The sequence below is a fragment of the Pungitius pungitius genome, chromosome 19 (genome assembly GCF_949316345.1).
Source record: "Pungitius pungitius chromosome 19, fPunPun2.1, whole genome shotgun sequence".
NCBI lineage: Eukaryota > Metazoa > Chordata > Actinopteri > Perciformes > Gasterosteidae > Pungitius > Pungitius pungitius.
In genome coordinates this window covers 11,785,055-11,811,436 of record NC_084918.1, presented here as the reverse complement: position 1 = coordinate 11,811,436, position 26,382 = coordinate 11,785,055, and the positions used below count along the sequence as shown (strand labels likewise).

General features: G+C 43.3%; 1 protein-coding gene across 1 annotated transcript; it reads right to left on the bottom strand.

Annotated features, from left to right (window-relative positions):
* Positions 1 to 24,755, bottom strand: mkxa (mohawk homeobox a). Its single transcript, XM_037456519.2, has 7 exons — positions 24,320 to 24,755; positions 22,906 to 23,179; positions 20,602 to 20,761; positions 18,166 to 18,319; positions 15,691 to 16,059; positions 2,775 to 2,808; positions 1 to 2,641 (listed from the first exon to the last, which is right to left on the bottom strand). Exons 1-7 carry the CDS (start codon positions 24,537 to 24,539, stop codon positions 2,434 to 2,436), a joined length of 1,419 nt encoding a protein of 472 aa, XP_037312416.1. The 5' UTR covers positions 24,540 to 24,755; the 3' UTR covers positions 1 to 2,433.
* Between the last annotated feature and the right edge of the window lie 1,627 nt (positions 24,756 to 26,382).

The following is a 26,382-nucleotide window of genomic DNA, read 5'->3' as shown; positions in this document are numbered from 1 at the left end:
TCAGAGGTTTATTCATTCATTATTTGCTTTGATCAAGTAACAACATTTTTAAAAAAGAAATTTGTATGAGAGCAACTTGGACAATACAAGGAGATATTTGGTCATTGGATTGAAAATCCAGTCTCTATCATAACAAGCAAAAAGGAAAATTCTCAATTCATATAACTTAACAATAAAAAAACAAACTATGGTCACAACTTTGTTTTTACAAAGTGTGCAATAATAATTTATAGGCTTTAATACATACCGATATTTTTCAATTTTCTGTATGGTTGTGAAATTGGGCTCAACAAAGTCCTGGCCCTGGAAACCTCCTTTGATAGAGTTGGGGTCGTTGCTGAGGAGAGAGTGTAGGTAGGAAAAACAAAAAATGCTCTGTTGCCACTGAAGCTTCCTTCTCTCGTACTTTCTCTTCCCAGGGAGCGGGTATCGTGTGAGGTGTGAGAGTCGCGAGTGGTCCACAGGTCCAGGGGTGCGATTAGAAACACAAGGTGCGAGCCCGGCACTACCCCGCAGCTACCCTGCCTGGATCAGGTGTATAAAAAACACATGTGGGAGCCTAGAACCCCCGCTGCATCAGCAAATAGTGCCTGGGGATTGGCCAGTGCGATTGATTTCATTACTCCTCCATAGGCACGCTAACAGGAATAATATAGGCTTCTCCTTCATTGCTTTTACTTCTCATCACCTTTATATAAAACCTCTCAATGGAGGTTGTCTGTTTTGTGAAAACCAAGAACTGTGTACCAAGTGCAGCTTATTTTTCTTTTTTTAACAGTTTGCACATTCAAGACATTAGAAAAAGTCAAAGTCACTTTGCGCAGCTTTACTCCTTCTCAAAGTCCTTTACCATAAACACAGTATGGGTTGTCAAAAAAAAAAGAACTGCACAATTTATGGAGTGTACATTTTGACACACATAAACAGTACCTTAAAGATATACATACAATTAAAAAGTCAGCATAGAGAGCCAACTTTAGGTTCTCCCAACTAAATTCCCCCCGTTTTTTAAGTTGGCACCGTCCCCCACGTTTACAAGATATGCACCGTACATAAGTCCTTACCAGAGAAGAGATTCTTTCCATTTGGTGACAAAAGAAGCTTTTACGGTTAAGTGAAACCAAGTACGACGTCTTCATCAAAAACAAAACGACCACACATGTACAGACTGACAATAACAAATACTTTGAACACTTGCTTGGCCGACAAAAAGATAATACTGAATGTATTTTTGAAGACAAACAAAAAAAGGAAAGCGAGGGGGGAGAAAGTCAAACTTTTAAGTCTGTCCTCAGGCTTTTTGTAAACAGCAATTTGAATGTAATGCTAAACAGCTGAAAGGGCTGACGATCAAAAGGCTGGGGGGGCTGGTGGTGAATTTTTTTTTCCTTTTCCTTTTCCTTTTTTCTTCACTTAGGACTATCTTGTTTTGAGCACAAACATGTGAAAAAGCAACACAGTCAACAGAAAACACTGATAATGGAGAGCAAAAACATCCCTTTTAGGTCATGGCATTCGTGTGTCAGAACAAATACTGTACTGAGCCTTAAAGCGTGCCAGTTGGTCCATGTACATCCGTGCCACTACTGGAGTGGGGGGGGATGTGACTTCATTTGAGCACTTAAGCAGCCCAGATAAGAACGAAATCCTTTGCTGGATAATGAAGTCCAAGGTCGAGATGTGGACAATGGATCTGCTGCTCTCGTTAGGGCAACGTATCTATGTATCCGACGGTTATTGTTGAGAGGCTGACTGAGACTAAACAGTGTTTGGTACAGTCAAAACGAATACTCCAGTCAAAATAAGCACAACTTCTTCAGGGATTTACTGCCGGGTATTTCTTTAAGAGAGTTTCTGTGCGTGTATGTGTGAGTGCTATTTGAGTTTAATGCCTCAGATGGTGAGCTCATTCAGTCCTTAAGGCACTAGGCTGCTGTGTATGGAGAGTTTCCATTCAGAAAAACGCTCCCTGAATCACGGCTGTGACTCTAAACCTTGTAAAATATTCCAAAGAGGCACCTCACGATCTGTACTTTGCATTGACCACAGCGGGCCAGTTATTTGCCTAAACAACAAAGGCACTTTTGGCAAAACATACATTTTCGTAGCATAAAAAAGGGAAATAAAAAAGAAATCTGACTCATCAAAAATAAGTTAACATTTCAAAAGGAAATACTTCAGAAAAACTCCTCGATATTTGTCTTTCAACCCGGCAAAGAAAATTATGGCCTCCTTTGCACTACTTTAGGCACCAATTACAACCAAAAACAATGGTTTCTCTTTTTGTTCCACACTTCCTCGCCTCAAACAGCCCCCTCCCTAAACAAACAGTTCTCTTTTCAATTCTTTGGGAGTTTATGTGGACTCCGGCGAGTAGGCTGAAACAGGAATGTCTGCTGGTTTGCATAGAGAGATGGGAGGATGACGTCGGGGCTAATATTTCTGCATCAGAGGCACTTTAACAGTCTTGATCTCTGCTATATGGGAGGACTTCTGGATGATGCAGCTGGTGGTCCCGGAGGCGCTGTCCTTCCCCTGCGCCAAGTTGGTCAAGGCCATGGCGGCGTTGATCTCTCTCCAGTACGTCTCGTCTTTGCCCTTCACTCGCTCCTTTTGCACAGCTCCACCGCCGCCGCTGCCACTAAGGATCAGAGCAACGCGCGAACATGCAGGAAAGAACAAAACAGAGAGCGGGGAGTTAGAGGTCAGGTTCAGCTGGTAATGAGGGAGAAAGGATTGTATCTGGGCTGCAAGGTAACAGAAAGTCCACTCACTTGTCATATTTACTTGATCCATGGTCTGTGGTTTCTGAAAGTTCAAGAAGAGAAAAGGTTGGTTTTGAAGTTCTCTGGGATCAATGATTCATCGAACTAAAGCTGAACATACAGGCTGAGAATGTGTACACATTCTGTGTGCATGGTTCTGTGTGAGGTCTGTACTGTAAATGTGTGCAGTTCAGTGCAAACATGTGTTGCTCTGTTTTCTCTCTTGACAAAGAGGTTGGACAAAAAGGACATTTTGTAAGAAGCCGTCGAGAAACAAGGTGACTAATAGGATTGAGTTGAAAGATGTTTCTTATGACTCATATACTCCATTCCCTAATCTATGTATAAAAACAAATGGGCCCCGGCCAACGTAATTGAGTTGTCTGAGGAAATCAGATCGAAAATGACTGAGGGTAAAATATTTGAATGGGAATGAAAAGTGAGTCTGTGAGCGGAAGATGGATGTCTGCTCTCTTTCTTTCTTTTGCTCTCTATCTCATATGTGAAACATTAGTGGGGAATAGCAGAGTCATTAAACACTGAAACCAAACTTCTCTTCAGGGCAACCAGTGTGTTTACTTCAGTATGCGGCGGAGAGAAACACCCGGTCAATGTGTCGGTCTGTGTGCGTGGGTTAATTTGCGCGTGTGTTTGCGCCGAACCTGTCTTCTGTCTCGCTTCCAGCTCTTGGTTCGTTTGCCCGGCAGTGAGTACGATGACAGAGACCTGGCGTTTCATGAGGCATTAAAAGAGCATCTGGATTTCCTTGCTGTGCAGCCTCCAGGCGCTAACTTTAAATAAACTAAACAAACAGCTCAGGCCCTACAAGCAACCAGGTATAGAAGATTTTAGATCATTCAATCAGAGGCAAATTGTCTTCAAATTTCAATTAGTCCAAAGGTACCAAAGAGGTTGTCTTAAATTTTACTTGCTTCACCCTCCCTGACTCCCTCCACGCTAAAATGCCAAGTAAAGTGAAGGTCTTAACCTGAGCTACTGTTCTAACGAGCCCCCCTTTGCTCCGTTACCACAACATTAATGTGCTTTACCGACCGTTCCCTCCAGCTCACGCAAATCTGCACCCCTTTATTTCCACTGGAATTTCTTTCCCCATGATTGTCAGACTGGAAAAAGAGATTTAGCGTTGTTGCAGACAGACGCAGAGTTCCAAAACTCCCAAACTCCTGCGGAGAAGGAGTAAGCAAACCAGAGATTTTAGGGCTCTGCTTTGTCACCCCTGACCTCACCAAAGCCGTTCATAGACTTTCCAAAGACCTAGATCCAGTGTTCGGGCCTTCGTGAGCTGCCATAAGCGCCTAATTAGTCCCAACGCCTTGCTCTGTTCCAACCGTTTTTTCCAGAAATCTTCCCAAGTAGCTTGACCTGCACTGAAAGCACTTGGTTTGCAAGGCTCCGGGCTAATATGGGCCTGATTACGAAATGTCCTGTATTTTTCCAGTTTGCTTGGGTAATAGGTGTATTCCACAGAGAGAGATAGGTTTCACTCAGCAATTTTCTTCAGTTGATGATCCCTATGCAGGAGAAAGGAGGAATGACTGCATGTGTGAGAGAGATATGAGGACATGATGATCCTGAAAGTACACACGATGGAATGAGACCTCAGGTTTTAGTGCGTCAAAGCGTTCCAAGCAAACCCTAACATTCTCGTCTGGCTACAAGTTCCCACTGACCTTTCCTTCCTTCCACCGTTATCTTTCTTTATCACTTACTTTATCACTCACTTTTCATCACTCAGGATCTAGGCTAACTTGGCAAGACAGCGTTAAAACATATAAGAAGGCTCTCCGTAACGCAAGAGCATCTTATTACTCATCATTAATCGAGAAAAATAAAAACAACTCCAGGTTTCTCTTCAGCACTGTAGCCAGACTGACAGAGAGTCACAGCGCTGTCGAGCCGTGTATTCCTGTGGACCTCAGTAGTAACGACTTTATGAACTTCTTCAATAATAAGATTCTGACTATCAAAGAGAAAATTGATGGTCTACTACCCCCAACCGGAGCCAACCCGTCCGCGGATGTAGGATCCTTGGACGCAGCCGTGGGCCCTGATACCTACTTGGATGGTTTCTCTTCCATCAACCTTGATCAACTGACTTCTACAATTTTGAAATCCAACTCTTCCACTTGTCTCCTGGATCCGATTCCAACTAAGCTGCTTAAGGAAGTTTTTCCGTTAATTAGCACATCCCTACTGGATATTATGAATCTGTCTTTGTTGACAGGACATGTACCACAGTCCTTCAAGGTAGCTGTAATTAAACCTCTTCTGAAGAAACCTACCCTAGCTCCAGAGGTGTTGGCTAACTACAGACCCATCTCTAATCTTCCCTTCCTCGCTAAGATCCTGGAGAAATCTGTCGCGAATCAATTATGTGACTTTCTACAAAACAATGCTTTGTTCGAGGATTTCCAGTCAGGATTTCGAATGCATCACAGCACAGAAACGGCACTGGTGAAAATTACAAATGATCTTCTACTTGCATCGGACCAAGGACTTGTATCTTTTCTTGTATTGCTGGACCTCAGTGCTGCATTTGACACCATCGATCACTGTATCCTGCTGCAGAGACTGGAACACTTGATTGGCATCAAAGGAACTGCACTCAGCTGGTTTAAATCTTATTTATCGGATCGATCCCAGTTTGTGTTTGTGAACGGTGAATCATCGAGGACCACGAATGTTGGTCACGGAGTCCCACAAGGTTCTGTGCTTGGACCGATTCTATTTACCCTGTACATGCTTCCTTTGGGCGACGTTATCAGAAAACACCGCATAAACTTCCATTGTTATGCAGACGATACTCAACTGTATCTATCGATCAAGCCAGAAGACACCAACCAACTTGTTAGACTTCAGGACTGTCTTGGAGACATCAAAACCTGGATGACCTGCAACTTCCTGATGTTAAACTCGGAAAAAACGGAAGTTATCATGATAGGCCCAGAGCGCCTTCGAAGTCAGCTGTCACGTGATACAGTCTCTATGGATGGAATTGCTCTGGTATCCAACAGCACCGTCAGAAATCTTGGAGTTCTCTTCGACCAGGATATGTCCTTCAACTCTCATATAAAGAAGACTTCAAGGACTGCCTTTTTTCATCTACGGAATATATCAAAAATCAGGAACTTCCTGTCTCAAAGTGATGCAGAAAAACTAGTTCATGCATTTGTTACTTCTAGACTGGATTACTGTAATTCTTTGTTATCAAGCTGCTCTTGTAAATCGCTTAAACCTCTCCAACTGATTCAGAATGCTGCAGCACGTGTATTAACAAGAACTAAGAAATGGGATCATATAACTCCTGTATTAACTTCTCTGCACTGGCTTCCTGTTAAATCAAGAATAGAATTTAAGGTACTTCTCCTCACCTACAAGGCACTTGCTGGTGAGGCACCGTCTTATCTTAAAGAGCTTGTTACACCGTATTGTCCTACAAGGCATCTACGCTCCATAGATGCTGGGCTACTTGTGGTTCCTAGAGTTTTAAAAAGTAGGATGGGGGCCAGAGCCTTCAGTTATCAAGCTCCTCTTTTGTGGAACCAGCTTCCACTTTCAGTCCGGGGGGCAGACTCGGTCAGTTCATTTAAGATAAAGCTTAAAACGTTCCTCTTTGATATTGCTTATAGTTAGGGCTGGCTCAGGTTAGCCTGGACCAGCCCTTAGTTAAGCTGCTCTAGGCTTAGACTGCCGGGGGACTTCTTAGGACACACCGAGCCCCTCTCTCACTCTCACTCTCTCCTCCCACAATCATCCATGCTTTATTAATGTACATCACTAATTAAGCTTCTTTCCGGGAGTTTTTTGTGCTTTCTCGCCTAGCAGGTCTCCGTGGATCATAGTTTCGTGCGGACCCCGGTTCTGACTCCTGGCTCATGGCTCTGCTGACACCTGCTGCTGCCATCATCATTACTTTAAATATGATTCATATTACTGTCATCAAAAACCAACATCTTTCTGCTCTCCCTCCCCACAGAAGCCTCTGTGGATGGTGGTTCGATCTGATGGAGGTTGTCCCTGCAGTGGTCCTGCCGTACACCTCTTCTGCTACTTGCAATTACTTGTATCATTTCAGTTAGAGAAATTGAATGTATTGTACATCTTTTACATTGTTGATTCTGTACACATGACATCCATTGCAGTCTGTCCATCCCGGGAGAGGGATCCCTCCTCTGACGTTCTCCCTAAGGTTTCTTCCCTTTTTTCCCCATTGAAGGGTTTTTTTCATATTTTGGGGAGTTTTTCCTGTGCCGATGTGAGGGTTTCGGGACAGAGGATGTTGCATGTGTACAGACTGTAAAGCCCTCTGAGGCAAATTTGTAATTTGCGATTTTGGGCTATACAAAATAAAATGAATTGAATTGAATTGAAACTTTTTCTTTATCAGCGAGAACCTTTTCCTTTATTGATTTTTTTGGTCCCTCATTTTCCTCCACCTTGCTGCAGCAATTCCTCTGTATTACCCCGACCAGCCAGGTACTCAGAAACAGACCATTCTCATGCAAAACAAATGCAATTTGTTTCCCCTCCATGTTTTAATAAGGACTGGCTCTGTGCTATGTCAAGAATAAGAACATCTTCCAAACTTTCAATGCTGTTTTTAAAGCCCTTGGTGTTATTCATGGCTTTAATCTGCTAAGCTTTTGTATTTTTTAGTCTTATATATTGAGCAGTTCTGCTTTGGCTTAAATTGTGACTAAATTGAGACTTAAAGACATCTTCTCTGCACTCTATCTCCATCTAGAAGCAGATTGACCCTGAGTAACATAATGCCCCTCTGTCCACAATAACAACAAGCCATTTAAACAGTTTTTCTATGTATTTTACTCCCATAAAACATATCAGCTTAGTGTGTAATTTTACGGTGCTCGGCCCGTGGATACGCTTGAGACAGCAGCAAGGTCGATGGCAGCGACATTCCACGAAAAGGTGAAAGTCCCTGGGGTTTGAGGGATACAGCATCTTAATGCAATTTTGTCATCTTTCCGTCAACAGCTTTGAGTGTTTCGAGTATGTGTGAGAAGGGTCCAGATGAAGAAAGTCTTTGGGACCCCAGGGCTCCAAAGCTCTCAGACTGAAACTCAGAATTCTAAAAAGAAAAGCCGTTCCGAAGACTCCAAAAAAATCTGCATTAAATCACACAGGACTTTTTATTATTTTATCTATGTTTTTTCCTTGTTTTTTTTGCTTTACTATTGAGCATGTAGACTTCTGTGCTGTTGCCTTTGGGCTCCATTGACGGTGGGGTTCCGTACACCGCCAAGGGGGAAAAGTAAGAAGTTTGATGGTTTCTGGCGTCTCGCTGGGAGTCCAAAAATACTAGCTCACTTAACATTACCGCAGGATAATGGGAGGAGAGCAATAACAGAGCAAAAAGAAAAGGAAAAGAAAAAGAAAATTAAGAAAACAAGACTAGTTTTAACAAATCTTGGTTGAAAATTAGAGAAAACAATCAGGTAATAAAAGACTACAGCGAATCAGGTTACACCTGTTCTGTGGACTGAGGAAAGTGGTTGACTATCATCATTACCATCTGGTGCTGTTGTTAGCAACATACAGCAATAAACAAGGCCGGCCTTGTTGCACAAACCGAGGGCTGAGCAGAATAAGGCAAAAAAATAAACACGCACACTCAAACATTTTATATGACATTCATGTCTCAGTTGTCGGTCTAATCCAGAGTGACCTAGAATAAGTGTCAATTCTTAGGTCACCAAAAACCCCATGTTGCCAAAAATAAGTGTTTAGTGGCTTCACAATGTTCCCATGACTAGAAAACAACCGAATAAATGTTTAAAAATAGAGCTGGTCTGGAAGAAGAATAGAATTTTAAAGGCATAGTTTGTTAAAAATGTGTTTGTTTGTGAGGGCTAAATAAGAAGATTGATACCTTTGTAATCTGGAACTGGCACCGATCCTCTTGTCATTCTGAAAGCAAATTATCATACACCCCTCCCAAAAAAATATCTGATTTCCTTCTATTCTGTAAGCTGCTTACAATAAAAGCATTGGTTAAATACATTGCTGTCAAAAATTGATTTTACAAAAATTATCCCAACACAAAAATGGACATCCAGACATGAAGACGACTGTGCCGACCTCACCTGCTGAGGGTTGAAAGAACAAAGCTAAGAAGTAAAGAAGATAAGTAGTTGGTACCTCTTCATGAAGTAGGGATTGCAGCCTGGTTAGGGATGGTTTACTCTTTATCTCTTTTGCCTTGTGGATCACCTATAGTCCATTCATAATTCTAAAATATTATAAATCATTCTAGGAGCATAATGTCACTACACTTTCTAATGAGTCATCCAAAAATTTGATGTCATTGATAAAATCCAGAGGGCTACAGTTTGTAAATGTCAATAAATGACATCATAAATGAAAAGCAGCTAGAAAGGAAAAGACCTGCAGGAGGAGAGTAAACAGGCGGAGAGTCACTTTACGACTGGCAACTCAAAAGGATTTCTCAAAAAAGAATCTGGACACTACTTCCTTAAAGGAACACTACATGATGTAATAGCAATTACTGCAGCAATTAGATCTAACTAAAAAATGAGTGGATAAAAGGAGGCTGATTAGAAAGTGGAATAAAATGTTTCTGCTGCTGGGCAGGAGGTGAAATGCATTTACCCCGACCACAATGAGGAGAAGTTGGAAACACACACACACACACACACACACTCGCACACACAGTTAATCCAAACTCAATTGTTGAAGCACGGAAATGAGCGAAGCCCTTTCCCTTTGAAGCACCTGATGCAAACCAGAGTAGCTCACCACTGACCATTACAACCACAGAACAGGTGATCATGACAACAGATCCCTGGCTCCTTTGGTTCTCTTGGCAGACAATCGAGGTTGAGGTCTTAGTCACGATATTTCTTTACTGTTAGCCCTGTCAGTACTGCCTTTTCCATCCTGGAGCAAACACTTTACCTCCAGCAAAGGGCCATGTCACGAGGGACATTCAAATCACCAAATAACTGACATGTTACTGAAAAGCGCTGCTTACTTTGAACTGAGCGTTTTTTGGTTACAGCCTCATGGCGACGTGCGCTATCATTGGTATCTTTGTATTGACACCAAACCAAGCCACAGTCGTCAGTGTGAGGTGCGATGCGGAACGATCGCTTACTGCTTTTAGGCTTCAAGACCTTCTTTTTTATGTATTTCTTTAATGATCTGTGCTTTTGTTAATGTCAAGGACAGTCTATAAATTAAGTTAGCGATGCCTTGGCACTCCACCGCCTTGCGCTATGCCAACACCCGACTTTCATATTACCCATATTCCTCTCCCCTCCTCCTCCTCTGTCTGTACGCTCCAAAGAACCAAACTGTCAATTCCACTGCGTAGGCCAAAGACATCATACGCAGCCTTCTCCCTTGCCCCGACAACACTTGCATCACTTAAAAAATATTGAATAATTAGCTCTCACACTACTAAACAGAACATACAAACGGTGACAGAGCCAGACCGATACTGAGCCGCTGCCCAAAAAAGGACTCTCCCGTCCACTGCATTTCTTTTTCTTTCTTGTTTTTTTTTCCACGTCTGGCCGGCAGATGACACGTGTGTGTGTGAGTGTGTGTGTGTGTGTGGTTAGGGGCAGATAACCGAGAGATCCAGCAATGAGGATTACACTTTGTGTCTTCTCCCTGGATGTAGAAATAATAACAGTGTTTCAGATGTTTAAAAGCTGCCAGGATGTCATTGTGTTTACGAGTGCCAGTAAACAGAGTGTAATCAGGGCCCCCGTTAAATCCGCCAAAAAGAGAAGAGCGTCTCGACGAAGAAGTAAATACGTTGTCATTACGAGTTTGTGTGTGTGTGTGAGTGTCTTTTCCTACGTGTGTGTGTGTGCTTGCAGACTGCTGGGGTGTTGTGGACAAATAAAAAAGAACAAAACCGCCTCATCCAGAGGAATCAGGATTGGGGATTTGGCGCGACAATCACAAAAGATGAGAAGTACACCGTGATAGCATGTAAGTATAAGAGAGGCTTGTACTTCAAATACTGACTGCATGGCAATGGGGCTGACAAACAGAGGAGCCCTTTTACCACAGCAGGTACAAAAGGGACAAAAAGTGGGCTAGCTATTTCACAACGTTGAAGCCACTGCACCAGTAGCTTCCTGAGAAAGATGTTTGTTGTCTGCGGTGAATAAAACACACACACACACACATTAGTGGGGGAGGGAAAAAAACAAGGAGTAAACATTATTCTGATTTTTAAGTGTTTTCATGTGCCCAAAAATATCCTCTTTTTTTCCCTCGGGAACTGGAGGCCAAATGATATGTTTGTTCTGCACTCACAGCATCATTATGTTGTAATTCTTCACAGTGGTGGGGCTGAATTGCCCTCTTACAATCACAGGGGATTTCTGTCTGTGTGTATGTGTCCTGGCTGTGTCACACCTCTGCTCTCTCATTAAACCTCTCTGCTCTCCTCTGTCCCGTGGGAACACAATGGCAGTCTATTGTTCTAGTGGAAACAATTTGTGTTTTATACAGACCGGGGTGGTTCAGCTGGATTTACCCTGCCTGGGCAGGCAGCTGTGTGCTCTGAATGTGATGAGCCGATTTTGTGTGTGAGTATGTGTGTGTCCCTCAGAGCCTTCGCTTGCTGATGATTTAAAAAACGATCAGGGCGAGAAGACTCATTATTCCTATGTTGGGGAGTTGCATAAAAACAGCGTTTGCTCTGATGTTTGTCTGTTAACATTTCTCCACAGGGACGACGGACAGAATGAACACCGTCTCAGTCCTTGTGCTGTCCTCTCTGCTTTCACCTCGCATCCAGCATCTGTTTAGTGGTCGGAAGCCAATATCCTGTCCTCTATTCTCCTGTCTCAAAGTTTTTATCCACCTTTCCATTGATGAAGCTAACCCTAAGCTGCAGATTTACGCACGGATGGCCAAACACAGACACGGGCTATGAAGGTATTTTTGTGTCTTTATTACCGAAACAAAAACAAATCGAATAAGAGCAAATTTCACATACTGCAAAAGTCAATTTTGTATTTAGCAAACTGAGAATTTTCTTATTAAACTAGAAAATTTGGCTGCAAATCTAAAACCTGTATTCTCAAAAAAACAAATGTGCCCTAAAAAAAAAAATTGTCATTGAAACATACACCTTTTGTTGGGGGTAATAAAGGCCCAAATGTTCTTTTATACGTGCACCAGTGGAAGGAAAGTGTGAAAAATGTCCAAGCGTCCACAATCCCCATTGTCCGTCCGTCCGTCCATACATCCACACCCTCCCAAAGCTGATAACTAAGGGGAACATTTTTATCAAAAACAATGTAGACGGACACACCCCTCAGTGGCTTAGCGCGAGACTAAATATAAAAAATATGTGAAGAACACACAAATCCCATCCTGTTCTTTAACAAAGTAAGTCCTGGTTTTCAAGGTAGACTTCCCTCCAACCATGGACGCCCTGTCTCTAACTCACGGCCTCCTTCCAACAGAAACTCAACTCCAGATCTGGGTGGAACAAGCGCCTCCCTTTCTCTCCTCTCATCTCCACACTGATTCCTCAAGCCCAACCTGAACTCAGTGAGTCTTGGCAAAAGCTGCAGTCATGGAACAACATCCCCCTCACCCCCACACCCTCCCTCTGTCTTCGCTTTCTCCTTTCCACTGGTGAAACTGTGGAAAGAAGCAAATTGCAGCCAATCCATCCACCTCGTTAGATTCCTTAGATGAGAGTCCTCATCCATCACTGCTGGGGAGTGGCTCATTGTCACTGAGCGCCGGGCATTGTCTTTTGCCGCTGCTCCGTAAGCTGCAGTAAGCCCCCCGCCCTCCAGTAGATCATTAAAAATATGAATACAGAGGAATCTTTTATCGCGAACAATCATCACATCCTTCTGTGTTTCAACCCAAGAAACCCAAACATTCTTCTTTCTATCGTTTTACGTTACGATTTTTTATTTTTTTTCATTTACCCGACGACTCCAGAGATCCTCCAGTGCCATCGAACACTCAAGGATTCAATAAATGTCTGGCGCTCACTGTGACCTAATTCTGCAAAGGCCCTGAAGATTTCATCAAAAACTTCTGTTTTCATCTTATTAAATACTGATTCCGAAATATATCCCCTATTTTTCTTGTCGACAATACTATTTACCTTGCAGAGACACTAACATTGCCGTAGAGGTGGACAGCTATGTAACAGTTGGAATCTTGCAGGTGGCGCCTGCCTTGTTTTGAGCTATCCATGCTCTTCCACATAAGTAGAAGAATTGGCAAGTATATTTCACTCAGGCTACCGTAGTCAGCAGTAACAGGAGACCATTGAGCAGAAACCCTGAGAAAATGGACCGGTGTCAACATAGTGTAAAACTTCAGAACATGATCCCTCATCTCCGTCCGCAGACATGGTGGGAGTTATTTGATGCATAATGATCTATATATATCGGCGGGGGGCGAAATCTGGAAAGGAGCAAGAAGGAAAACATTGAGTCAGATTCCTGTAATTTAATATCCCATTAAAGGGTGATTTGGCATGACCCCCCTGGCATGTGTGATGGAATTCTACTGCTTTTTGTGTTCAATGAAATTCCCCACAGGCTGGGGACTGTAGGTGTGTGTGCATGTGTGGTGTTTGTACTGGATGTGCATGTGATTGTATGAGGCCGGATAATGGTACATGACTGTGTGTGTGTGTGTGTTTGAGAGAGAGTTCTTTTAAGCCAGCAGAAGTAGTAGTTTTCCACACTCTCCATCTCCTGCCACGTCTGACTGCCCTCTGTAGTCACAGATAACATTGTGGGCTCAGGCTTTGGGCCACAACAGCCAACCGGGCCATTAATGAACTTTTAGCCAATGGGATGATGGTTGCAAGGCACGCCACTTTGGCTTTGGCCAATCCCACCGTTTTAGAGGGCCGGGATTTGTCAAAAGAATGTGCCAAGAGTGCTCCTTTGAAATGATTTTCCTCCCTACTGCCTGAAAATCTGAGATATTTTATCGTCAAATGTGAGGAGAACATACACGTCGCTTAAATCTGATCAATACATTTTTTCTTCACACTTTCAAATCTCAAATAAACGTTTTTGTTTTGTTATTTTTATTTATGTTTTATTATGGAAAAGAGGAATGCGTTCATTACAAAAATATATAGAATTTGGAGCCATAAGAGAAAGAAAAAAAAGCTAACGAGGGAATGATGCAAACCCGAGATTCCTCTCTGCCTCCCTCTTCTATTTGCTCAGTCTGTGTCGGCGAGATCAGATGTGGAATTAAAATGTAATTTTCTCAACTTTTCTTTGTAGCGTTGAATCAGGTGATCGGATCGGTGGGCCCCAGCAGGTGTTTCGATCCCATGACTCAACACCACCTCGGAGAACTTTCCATGTGGACTCAAAAGCCTCTCTTGCATGTAACAGAGTAACACTACAGTAAAAGTGCCAGAGTCCAAGAAATCCCAGAGGGAGACGTCAGCGCCAAGAAATTATATTAACCATAGAGATAAAATAGTTACTCTCTATTGAAAACAGCAGGCCAGCCAGGTGAATTAATCCCTTTTTGGAGATTTATCTTATTAAAATCTGGTAGAGAGGGAGTTACAAGTCTCACTTGGCCTATCCATCTCTTTCTTCCTTTCTCCATCTGTGAGTCCAAGCAGGTGCTTGGATGTGAAAAAGCCTGATGTTGGTTTAGGTCACAGGGTTTCAGTTCTTCAATCAGGAGGATTGTAACCGTCACAGCCGTTAATGCATTTTTGATCACACAGCACGCACACACACACACACACACTCATTCATTCTTTCTCGCTCAAATAATATAAAACACATTTGTCTTCAAGAGGAGCTTTGAATGGAACACAATAAATTCTGCTCTTAGGGCCCAGTCTTCCGTCACATCACCTACAACTTCAAAACCAGAACCCCCCCCCCCCAGCCAAGACGAGCTGCGAGCCAAGGCGTTTTGAAAGTTTACTGATTGAGAATTTAATTGGTTCGCAACGTCGGCACGTCGTTTCACATTGGGGCATTTCTTTTTCTTTTTACCTTTAGCTGGTTATCATTCATTTAAAAGTTTGAGTTTAAAATCAACTGCAGAATAACAACCAAGAAAAAAAAACAAGAAAAGGCAAGAGGGGTAAAGTTGTTTAGCCAATACCAAAACCGTATGTATGTAAACACTCTTCTTCTGAAATGTGTTTTCCTTTCTACTAAACAGGACAAAGCGAGCAAGAACGAGACTCCTCATTGTTTTGCACAACCTTTTGTCCGTACTTTCTATTAAAGGTCAATTTGTCAAAAAAAAGAAACGTATGCCTTTTTTATTTTTTACGGATCACACACCCGTGAAGCCTGCCGATACACAAACACGCCGCTCCTTTGCCTTGCCCACACGCTTTCTGAGCAGGACCTCAATGTAGAATCAAAGGCATGCCAAACAGTAGTCTGAAAGTGAGCGTGTTCCACATGGCCTTGTTGTGTCTGGCCCACTTCGAGCCCGGTCAGAGGAACCGTCTAGGGGGAATTCTTCCTCTGCTCGGCTGGATTGAGTGAGAGGCAGCCAGTGCTCTTGTGTAAGACTGTTGAAGTGGGAGGGCATGAGCTCCTCAGCTGTGTATTTGTGAATGTGAGTTTTTAATGGCCTGGGACCTGCTTTACTGCATATCCATTTCTTGAGTCATGCAGCAACACCAAACACCATATGCAAGATAGGGAGCTGGAAGACACCAGTGTAAAATATAGAACGGCGGACAGTTGCAAATAATAGACCAGCTGCAAGAATTAAAACAAAATGTGCAGATAGGATGGGGAAGAAAAAAGAACACAAGCGAGGGATGGTGTGTGGTTGTGGTTGTGTGTGTGTGTGTGTGTGTGTGTGTATACGAGTTAAACTCTCAAAGGGAAGGAATGTGAGAAATGTGGCTCCTTACCAGCCCGATAAACAAAGTTCGCCTCAGCCTCGGAGGAGGACGGCGAGAGCAGTTCGTCGTCGTATTCGTTGGAGCTGAAGGAGCCGGAGTGGTTCCTCTTGCGGGCGTCCATGACGGCGTTGGCCACCATGACGTGGCGCAGCGAGTCGTTCAGGTAGCGGTGCAGCAGGCTGCTCTTGTACTTGGGCGGAGACACGTAGTCCTCGGCCAGCGAGGCGGCCGAGCGCAGCCCGCCTCCCATGCCCATGCTCATACCCATGGCCATGCCCATGCCCACCATGGAGGAGCCCTCCTTCTTGATCACGCTCTGGTACATCGGCTTGTGGAGCTCCTCGGGTCCGTTCTGTGACCTCTGAGGGTTGTCCCCATCTGTACCATCATGCAGGGAAATTGGAAGAAAAAAAATATTAGTTCCAATGCAGGAATACATTTGACGAAGCAAATCTTTTCGGGTATTTGTCTTGCATAATTCAAGGGTTGCATGTTTTAAAACGTTCATTATTGCACAGTGATTTCTGGAATTTGTTAGTTATCTAATGCATTCATGCCCATTGAGCCTCCTTGTATTCATAACCAGCACCTCTATATACTCTAAATATCTTTAAGAAACAAAGAAATCCTACTTATTTTGATCAGTTGCTGAAAGCAGTCACACACATATATACTTCAGCTAATGCGTCTCCGGTTTAAATTGAACGACCTTCTTCATGTTGCTCCCCACAGACTTACAGTCTGGTTATTTTTTAGCTAATCTTGAATCTAAAGACCAGGGCAGGGAGATTTCCACCTGGCGCTTCTGCCCTCCTGCTGGCATCGCCTCAAGAGCAGAAAGCCCAGCGGAGACTTAAGACGCATTACCAAACCATAACGTAGCCTACTTCCTCTCCATCAAAACCACATTGCCCCTTTATCCCGCTGCAGAAATAAATAATTTCCAGGGTGCTCAGCCGCCAGAGAGATTGAATAGAGCAAAGGTCTCTACCTGATGAAAGAAAGTCGGGTAGGGGGATAAAACACTGAACTAAAAAAACAGATATCCTTTGGCAAGGGGGTGGAATCAGGGAAAAGTTCACTTGAGTATCTGTCCCTGCCAAGACTGTAATTTTGTAATTTGGGCAAGTGGGACTTTTGTTTCATTCTAGGCCAAATTAAAATAATGCCACATATCAGAAACACATGGTGGTAGCATACTCTTTCTCATTCCTGGTTCAGCGATTCAGCGATTAGTTCAGCACCCCTGTGACAAACCACCCGAGCAATAATAAACCCAATTGTTATTATCCCATAATAGTGTCCTTTTAGCTCTGGGTCCACCACCTTTTTGAATAAAACTTCCTTTTCAACTATTAAAAGAGGTCAAATGAATACAACATCATTTTGCTCACTTGGGCCTGCTACTGTGACTGCAAAACAAGGTGGGCCGTTTCAGGAATGCATTCCGAGTCAGTGGGGTCAGGTTCTGGGCCCCATAAACAGTCTTGTGGAACAAAAATTATTGGCTTAAATACATAAAGGAAGGCTTTTTATTGCTTGGGTCAGAAGTTGGGAGCGTGCTCTGGACCGCTTCATAACCATAATGTGAAAGGGAGAAGAGTTGGGGAGATATACACAGCCTCTGGTGGTAGAGTGGCCGGTGGCGGACACAATGCAAACACCGTTCACACATTCCTCTTTCAACCACACGCTCAGCCAAACAAATTTAATTAGAGATTGCTGACACCACAGCGCTCTTCCTTTCTGTTCATTCTCGCTGCGGGAGTATGTACATTTTAATTCTTTCATCTTTTTTTGTTTTGTTCCCAGACCATGTTTGCAGTGCTGTCAGTGAATAGAAAAAAACAGTGGCTATAAAAACACAGCTAACAGAGAGCTACTCATTTTCAATTGTAGGCTGGGAGGTTGGCTCAGCGGGGTGTCCTAATGACAGCGTGTCGCGGCCCATCGGCATCTCCTGGTTGCATCACAAACTCTGCGTTTTCGTACACACCCAGAACATTCAGTAAATTAAGTGGTTTTCCACCCTGCTTATCAAACGAGCACATATGTTAAATCCTTCCGATAGAACAAATGAAATGGTTCAGATTCAGATGTATAGGTCATTAATTTAGCTTTTGCTTTCATCTGGAGCAATTGAAACAAACTGAAGAATTAGCGCCAAATAATAAATGAATAAGGAAATTAATGAGGTTTTAATGTATTTTTTGTACTATATCCATTGTTGGATTTAACGACTATGAAGCAAAAGAACTTGTTTGTGAGAAGGAAACCTATTTGACGGGAACGAGAGGCCGCTTGCATGTATTATCCCAAAGGACCAAGAGGGCGTTTTATGTCACCCTCTTTGACTCCTGTATTCCTTCAAAACAAGTGCTCTTAGTCAGTGAACCTCTACACTAGTCAGGCCGTGATATGGGCGGTTTGTGAACTCTGCTGTGTCAGGGTGGAATGGAACTTGGAGGGGCAGTCGAGCCGTACCGTCTGAGCAGCTGTCCTCGCTGCTGACGCTCAGCCTCTCTGCGTTGCCCTGGACATACTTGTTGTAGAGCTTGATCCTGAGCGCCCAGCTCAGGTCCGGCTGCCTCACCGTGTTCTTCAGTCGCCTCCTGGCATTGGCAAACCAGTTGGACACCTAAGAGAAAGGGGGAAAAAGAAGCAAATAGAAACATGTGTTATTGTTTGGACTGCACACACCTCCAAGTCCAAAGTAAACGTCTGCTCTCTGCTTGCCATCAGTCTCCCTATGGGAAACCGGTGAGAGGTCGAGGCAAAAGACAGAAGCAGAGTCAGGTTGCAGAGCGGCTCCTTGGAACAGCTTTAAGAAACATCCCAGATGCTCCAGAGAGACACCCCAGCATGTATCTTTTCTGTATCAACGCCATGTAGACACATTTAACACCCAGCAAGCACTGGGGGGCCGACAACGTTTCATTCACTAATGTTCCGACCGACTTGTACCTCCCCCAGTGCTTATTCTGGACAAGCACAGACTTCCAATAATACATTTTCTGTCTTCCAGATTCAAGATTCAATAAAAGAGACACTTGAGCCGTCGCTCTTCTTTTCACTGGGAAAAGAGACCATTAGATGTTATACTAGAATAACTTTTCATGCTCAATAGACTTCAAGCAGCTTATGAAGGGGCTGGGACTGGGGCCTTATGCTAGAATACTTATATTTCTGATCCCCTCTTCCAGTATCGCGTTTCTCGTTAACTTAGACCGTCCCACATCCTTTTTGTCTCGGGCCCAGTGCTGTCGCACTCCAGAGGGAAGGCGGCATATAGTAATGGGACTCGGCCCGAGGGAGAGAGAGAGAGAGGAGACGAGGCACGGCCCCGCTAATGAGGAACGGGAGGAAGGATGGCTTTCAATGTGGTGAGAGGAGACGGAAAGGATGGCACCCATGGAGATACAAAAAAAGGGGGGAGGACATGGCCGCCAAACCAGCCCTTTCACCCGTGGCAGGTCTGTACTGTGTGTACCGTAGAGGGAGACGGCATGCAGGCACGCCGAGGGATTTCAACAGTGATGGAGGGAAGGCACTGGCGCATGAGGACAAACAATTTACGTCGCTGAGATGGGGGGAAAATGGGCTGTTTTGCTCAAACATGACAGATTTAGTCGCTTCAAACACCTGGTGCCAGGTGGGTGTTTCCTGGAAAAATTGCGCAGGAAGGGACTCGTTGTACATTACTGGCGGCGGTGGTTTGTTTGGACAACACAGTGGAAGAAATGGGTTGTTTTTAGGCTTCATAAGCAGAGAGAATAATGCCACATTGGGCTGCCACTAACTATTATTTTCCTATTCAATCATTTGTAATCATTTAAGAGTCATCATAAAATCAAAGAAGCACAAAATACAGCCTAAAAAGTAAAATAATCTGACCAACGTGCCCACAGAAGAGTGACCCCCCTCATGCAGTAAAATGTGGGGATAATTATTTACCTGCCTGTCATAACCCTCATTCACTGACCTTTGACACTGCTGCTGGTATTTGAGCGTCAGCTTGACCGTGTGTGCGCGTGTGTGTGCGGGGTTGTGAAAAAGTGTGTGTGTTCGCAGGCACAGCATCCCAGTGTCCGATACAAAGCATTCCTCTGCACTCTGCTCGCTCTCACCAAAACAAACACCTCCATCAGGCTCCCAAATGACTACCAGATTAAACGTCATGGCCGGCAGCCCGAAAAAGCCGCCGCAGACTTAAATCAGTGACCTTGTCAGCCAGATGATACTGTACACACACAGCTGGGACCACCAGACACAAAACACACTTACATCCACCTCCGGGTTTCTTCTCAGTGGTCAGTTTTGTTAGTCGCTGAAGCCACATTGTCCACTGTGCTCTCGTATTATCAATAGAGGGTGCATTGGCATATAAGTAACATGTATTTTTAACGACACCCACGCTAGCGGTAACAGGAGGCCCGAGGATAAATATGAGGATTATTTATTTTTCAGTATTTTCTCATGAAATTCTGAATGGATTTACCTGTTTATGGCTCTACATTTGACAATACAATGAAATAAAATCACTTTTTGGCCAACGTAGAGGGCTCATAAGTCAAAGAGGTTGAGAACGCCTGGCTTACTGTATGCAATGCCAAATTTGATTTACAGTAACTTTGTCACATTTGAGAGTAAAAAAAGAACGTACAGAATTGCCAATTTGAGAGTAAGTAGAAATAACATTAACCACCACTGCTCGAGAGCTGAAACATAAACAGCTCAAGATGTAAAAACAAGTTCTACTCACATGCTCCTAATTGCAAATGTAAGTCAAAATCCACTTTTTACACAGACATTATATTTTACTTTTCCCCTCGCTGATCATGCCTGCATGATCGCTGAAAAAGATCTCCCTTTTTTCTCTTCATTCATCACCTGAAGTGATACAAACCAAAGCAGACTAACCTGGACCAGGGTCATTTGCGAGCCGAGGGCCAGCAGGATTTTCTCCGTCTTGGTCGGGTAGGGGTTGTCTCGGTGCTTGTAGAGCCACTGCTTGAGCGGCCGCGCCATGTCCTGCAGGGCCTGACGCTTGTGTCGTACTTTACCGCCGCTGGGACGACCACTGTAGAGGAATTGGTAATAATGTCAGCCAGGTTCCAGGCAAAAGCTAATATAGATGTATACATTAACCATACATAGTCCTTCTGGATAAGAATCATGGGACACATTTGGGGGATCTTTTTTCATCTAAACATGGAGTTTTTTATCTGTTCTATCCACATTTATTCTTTTTGTTATTATTACCAATTCAAATGTAAAATCCACCCATAAATGCAGGACGTGATCTTTGTTTTAAGTTATTTGAAATGACCCCATCCTGCATTTATCAGTAACATCCTGTTATTCATTATATCAGGATAAAGTGTTGGTAACAAATTAAAGTGATTTGGACAGGATTGTATTGTTTGTCACAGTGAACCACACAATATTGTGCAGCTGCAAGTGTACTGCTGAATGCACCGACATGTCTGGTTGAAGGGTTAGTTATGACACATGAAGTGAACACTCAATGGAGCGTGCAATTTCCTCATCCCAAACACTGCAATTAAGCTCAGAGACTTTGGAATGAGAGAGAGAGAGAGAGAGAGAGAGAGAGAGAGAGAGAGAGAGAGGGAGGGAGAGAGAGAGAGAGAGGGCAACTTGCTGTTTATTTTTCATTGCATCTCCCACAAACCAGAGCGTTGCAGTGGCCCAAACAGAAAACACATACGCACATTTCTGGCATTAACATTTCACACCCGGAGAAGCGGATCAAGAACAATGAAGCCCGGTCACAGCAAAGCCACAACGGACTAATTAAAAAAAACTTTACTTCTTACCACACATAAAAGTGCTATAACACATGTCCACAAGATGCTATAATGGGAAATTAGAAATAAATATTCGCCAAAGACCCAAATGTGAAACGCGGTGCCCGCTCTTGGAATACTGCCGTGACATTACACACGATAAAAAAATACCCCACAAAATATCATGAACAGATTAAATGCCTTATTACGGATACTTCACCGTGAGTTGCTAAAGGAATATTATCATCTATTCATGGCCGTCTGCAGGGCTGTGATTGGGTCTCACCTTATAGCTCCAGGTTCTGTGAACCTGTAGATGTCAGTATGGTGCTGTGCTCCGCTTCTCCCAATGTGACATATTTCAGTGTAACCTCAAGTCTGCCTCATGTTCTACAAATATTTTGCTTGTAATCTAGATCGGTATGAACATCCGAAAGGACATTTTACTCCATGTCCTGAACTTTGGTTTAAACACACGCACACCCTCGCTTTAATCGTTAAATGTTGTTCATCAGCACTGATGTTTCCCTGGAGTCAACAACACACACGAGTCAACCAATTCATAATGTTCTTTGTTGTTGAATATAACTCCTTGAAGAGGGTTCTGAAGGTCAAAGCTATCTATCTCTCTCTCGCAAATAACACATAACAAATAATAAACTGGCTGTGTTTTAGACGTCCTCCCAGACATAAAGTGAACACAAAATAAAATGTGTATTCAAAAACACACTCAACCCTTGTGTGATTGACTAGGCCACACATAAAGTTGAAGGGAAAATGTATATATTGGAAACAGGTGGAGACGTCTCTAAGACACGCTACTGAACACGGCAGATATTAATTCCAAGATTAGCTGTGAACATCAACACATAAATGAGGACCAGATTTAGAAACGGTGAATATTAATTCCACGATCCATCAGATCTGGTTTCATTAAAGCCTAATGCATTAAAGAATAATGCAACATTCAGACTGCACCAAATCTGAATTTAAGCATTGAGATGTGTCAAGGTTTAGATATAAAATACGTTCATTGTGGGTATTTAATTCAACCGTAAATGTCTGGAGTGTGTGCGTAAAAGCGCAATTCACGCATATCTGCAAAAACAATTTTATCAATCCAAAATATAATTATTAGCTATGTAATATAAGTCAATGCGCTCGTTCATATCACCAATGTAATTATGGAATAATTTGACCATGGAAGTCCTATCTGAGCTTGATATTGCTTATCATGTCTTCATTTTGCGCACAAGGTGGAGAGATAACACCAGAGTTTCGATAAGAAACGCCTCATTGTCTGGATTCGTGTGCTGTGTGAAGATATTCCTCATCGGTAACCCCAGAGTCCAGTTTATCCACGTGTTAATTAAAGCCACACATGCGTTAAACGCAACAGAAGACTCCGTGCACATACCCGCTCCTCCTGTGCCTCATGGCCTGGTTGTCTCTGATGGTCTGGTTGCCGGAGAGGAGATCTGGATGTTGCCCATCGATGACTTCTAGATAATTTCTGCTGCTCATCTCCACCTCTTTCGCCTTCTCCTCAAACAGGACTTGGCTGCTCAGTTTGTTAAACACGATGGTGTTCATCTTTGGCCAAATATTCCCCCCGATTAGAAAGTGAAAAATGTAAAAATAAATAAAAAATAGTTTCTCCTCTGATTTGTCACAGCGTCCACGTGTCTCTCCTGTGGAATAAGTGTGGATATGAATGGAGTATTAATATATATGTACATTATATATGTATGCATACAAACATGAATCAACAGCTTCCCCGCAGTGTGATTATTTCCCCTTTACTGGGTTCTGCCTGCACATGCACTGAACGGACCCGCTTGCAGACGGTCTCGAGCTGAGCGGGAGCGTGCGTAACAGCGCTGTTGTGATGCGTCATTAAGGTCTCTCTTTGTAAACATTCGCATCAGCAATTCCAATTCCTATCAAGCCTAACATCTCCAGGGCTCAGTTCGTTAACAGATCGAGTAAAGGAGTTAAATATAAAATGTCGAATGATTATCGGTGCACACAGCGGGTCCATCATGACTATTATTGGTGAATGCGTTTTGATTGTACTCGAGCGCTATGGCAATACATTGTGGAATAAACCCTCATCCCAAGACCTAAATATTATTTTTTCAGCTCAGATTCAAACTTTTTGATATATGTGACACAATTCCACTCATTTATTTGCTTGATTTTAAACTTATATGTCGGCCACAGACTCTGTGGTTCAGGTTGTAAAAACAAGATTTTTTTTTAAAAATAAAAAATTTCCAGTTCAAGCATCCCGTATATTTCTGTTGTGCCTCCTCTGCGCTGCGGTCGCACTCTACAAAAAAACCAAATGGTTTATTTTTGTTGGTGCTGTCCCTCATTAAATGCCAAACAAACAAACTCCACACGTTCCACAATGTGACATTTTGTTTTTATCTTCACTTTCAGTTTGGAATGGCTCTGCGGGAGGTTGAATATTGGATTTGTCACGAGGACGGTCGCGCAGTGAGGCAGTGTCATCAGCACCCTGTTGCCAACTGTTTAGTCGGATCTTGTAGTGATGAAATACACACACACAAATCGTGATGCCAGCGGGTTCAAAAATTCTATCAGATTTTATATTAAAGCGCAAATACATGGACACGTGTATCAGAATAAAACGCAGGTTTAACACAGCAGGCTACTGCTCATTCAAAGTTTTATAAAGTGGCGGATCTTTCTCCACATCCTTGACTCCAAACCTTTATAACCTGAGTACCATTTGAAAGTTGAGCCTATCGGTCCATTCGTAAAAAAACCATCCCTGAGTGTGTCAGTGTGTGTCGGTCAGTTACCTGTCCGCGGCCCCTCATGCGTCTCTCTGCCGTGTAGAACAATAATCCTGATTCCAGTCGCCCATTCCCTGCTCACATGTTCCTGTCCTGAGATCCTGAGCTCAAACCACACGCACCACCGTCTCCTCCTCTGATTTATCCGCGCCGCCCGGGACTCTGAATATATCACACTGCTCGTGTTTCCTAGCACACGGCCCCAGCCTGCGAACATACCCGGCATGGTTCACGCCAGTTCCGGGGCCGGGGGCCTGGCGGAGGGAGAGAGGGAGGGAGGCATCACCCTGCGAAAAAAAAGGTGGGCTGTCTAAATCATTGATTTCAAGGTGGAGTTTGATAATGTTGCTTTTTATTGTAACAAATGTACTTTAGCCACCATGGGAAAACACATCCTCCTCACAGAGCTAATGGCTCTATTATCAATAAGGTTTGACACATTGTTTTCGTGGTCAGTTACAAGGCATTAAAGATTTATTTAAATGATTTAAATAACTTTAACCAAAGTTCCAATTGAGTCTTGTGCATCTTGGTTGACGATTTGTGTTACGCTGTAATCATGCAGAACCTGCCTTAGCTAATGTAGCGCTGCAAAATTAGCCAAAAAAAGTCCTCAATACAAAAACCTTCCTACGTGCAGTGAAATGAGCTTTTGGGGCCGTTTGGGGTCCCACTTGGTTATCCAGCCTCACTGCCCAGCTCTTTAATCTGGTCTATTTGACCAAAAAAATAAACATCAGACCTCAGTCAAGTCTTCTTACCACATTTGCAGGAATTTTGACTTTGCTTTCAGAGGAAAGAAAGGTGCTTTGTTGAAGCAACATTTTTTCAGTTCCTGCACTGCGCATGAAGACTGTGTTGAACTGATACCCTCTGTCTGCTCCAGGCACATTGGAGTTTTAGTAAAGAATGTATCATCTTCCTTTCACTGTAACATCTCAACACCTTAATGGAACCATTTCAAAGTTGGTGTGCTTACTGCATTTTGTTTTTGAACCCCTTTAAAGTTACTCTTTGTACAGCTGCCCATTTTTTTTATCGCACAACATCTGCTTCTTTGGGCTGCCTGCAGCCGAAATCCATATCCAGGCTTTTGCAGGCAAGGATAATTACTCTATCTGATTCAAACCAAACGCAATCCAAGCTGTTTTTAGTAACAATAAGAATGAAGAGAAAACAAGAAGATTCTTACTGTATATAGCCATGCCACTGGTTACTCCCGATGCACCCTCTCATTGACTTCCATTATAAGAGCTGTCACATTTTGGGCTCATGAGTCATAGCTTCTGAGGTCCTCAGCTCTGTGTTCCCTTGGGGTTTATCCAAGGTAGTGATTCAAAGTACGTGACTAAGCAGCAAGAGCCATATGAAGGGCTATGATCCGTGTAATCATTGTTTATTTGTGCTTATTTTCATTTAACGGGGGAAGTAGACTTTCACTAACGGCTTGTGCAAACAAGCCGTTTGCACAAGCTTTGAATGACCCAGCCATGCAATAATTTTAATTAAGGTCAGGGAGGGTTTATTTGCTTAGGTTATACACAATGTATAAGTTTTCCGACTGGCCCGAAGTGAACCTCTGTTACCTCTCGTGACCTTGTACCTATTATACAAACCTTGGGTGAGAACATCTCTGGGGATGAGAAAATATGGACTTTTCTCTGACTTTTCTCGTTTTTGCTATTAAACCTTCTCCACGGCCTCTTTTGGCTCACTGTATCGGCTGTACGAAACAGTACGTTTCAGGCTCCTAGTTGTTGACCATTGTGGAGGTGCAGAACAGATCCAACGGGTAGGTGCAGGACATCATCAAGATGTGTTGCTTTGTAAGGGGTCAGAGGCAGGAGCTCTGCATGCGTTCCACCGTGCGCCTGCTCTGTTTCATCTCAAGCTGGAGTGTCACGGATTTCACCAGTGTCTACTTTCTTTGTCCTCTGATTTTTGTTGCTCAACTGGTTAGTTTGGTTTGACCAATAATGGGTTTTGAAGCCTAACACCAAACACCAATATTTTGAGTGTGTTGAGTTGCAGACAGCTGAGACAGTTTGCAGGTATGGACGATTTTTGTG

Bases quoted from the DNA above. Each gene is read 5' to 3' on its own strand.
- mkxa (XM_037456519.2), bottom strand. From the start codon at position 24,539: ATGCCGGGTATGTTCGCAGGCTGGGGCCGTGTGCTAGGAAACACGAGC. The intron at 20,762-22,905 runs GTATGTGCACGG...ATTCCTCTACAG, and splicing joins ATGAGGCACAGGAGGAGCGG to TGGTCGTCCCAGCGGCGGTA. The intron at 2,809-15,690 runs GTAAGGAGCCAC...TTGAACTTTCAG, and splicing joins GAACTTTGTTTATCGGGCTG to AAACCACAGACCATGGATCA.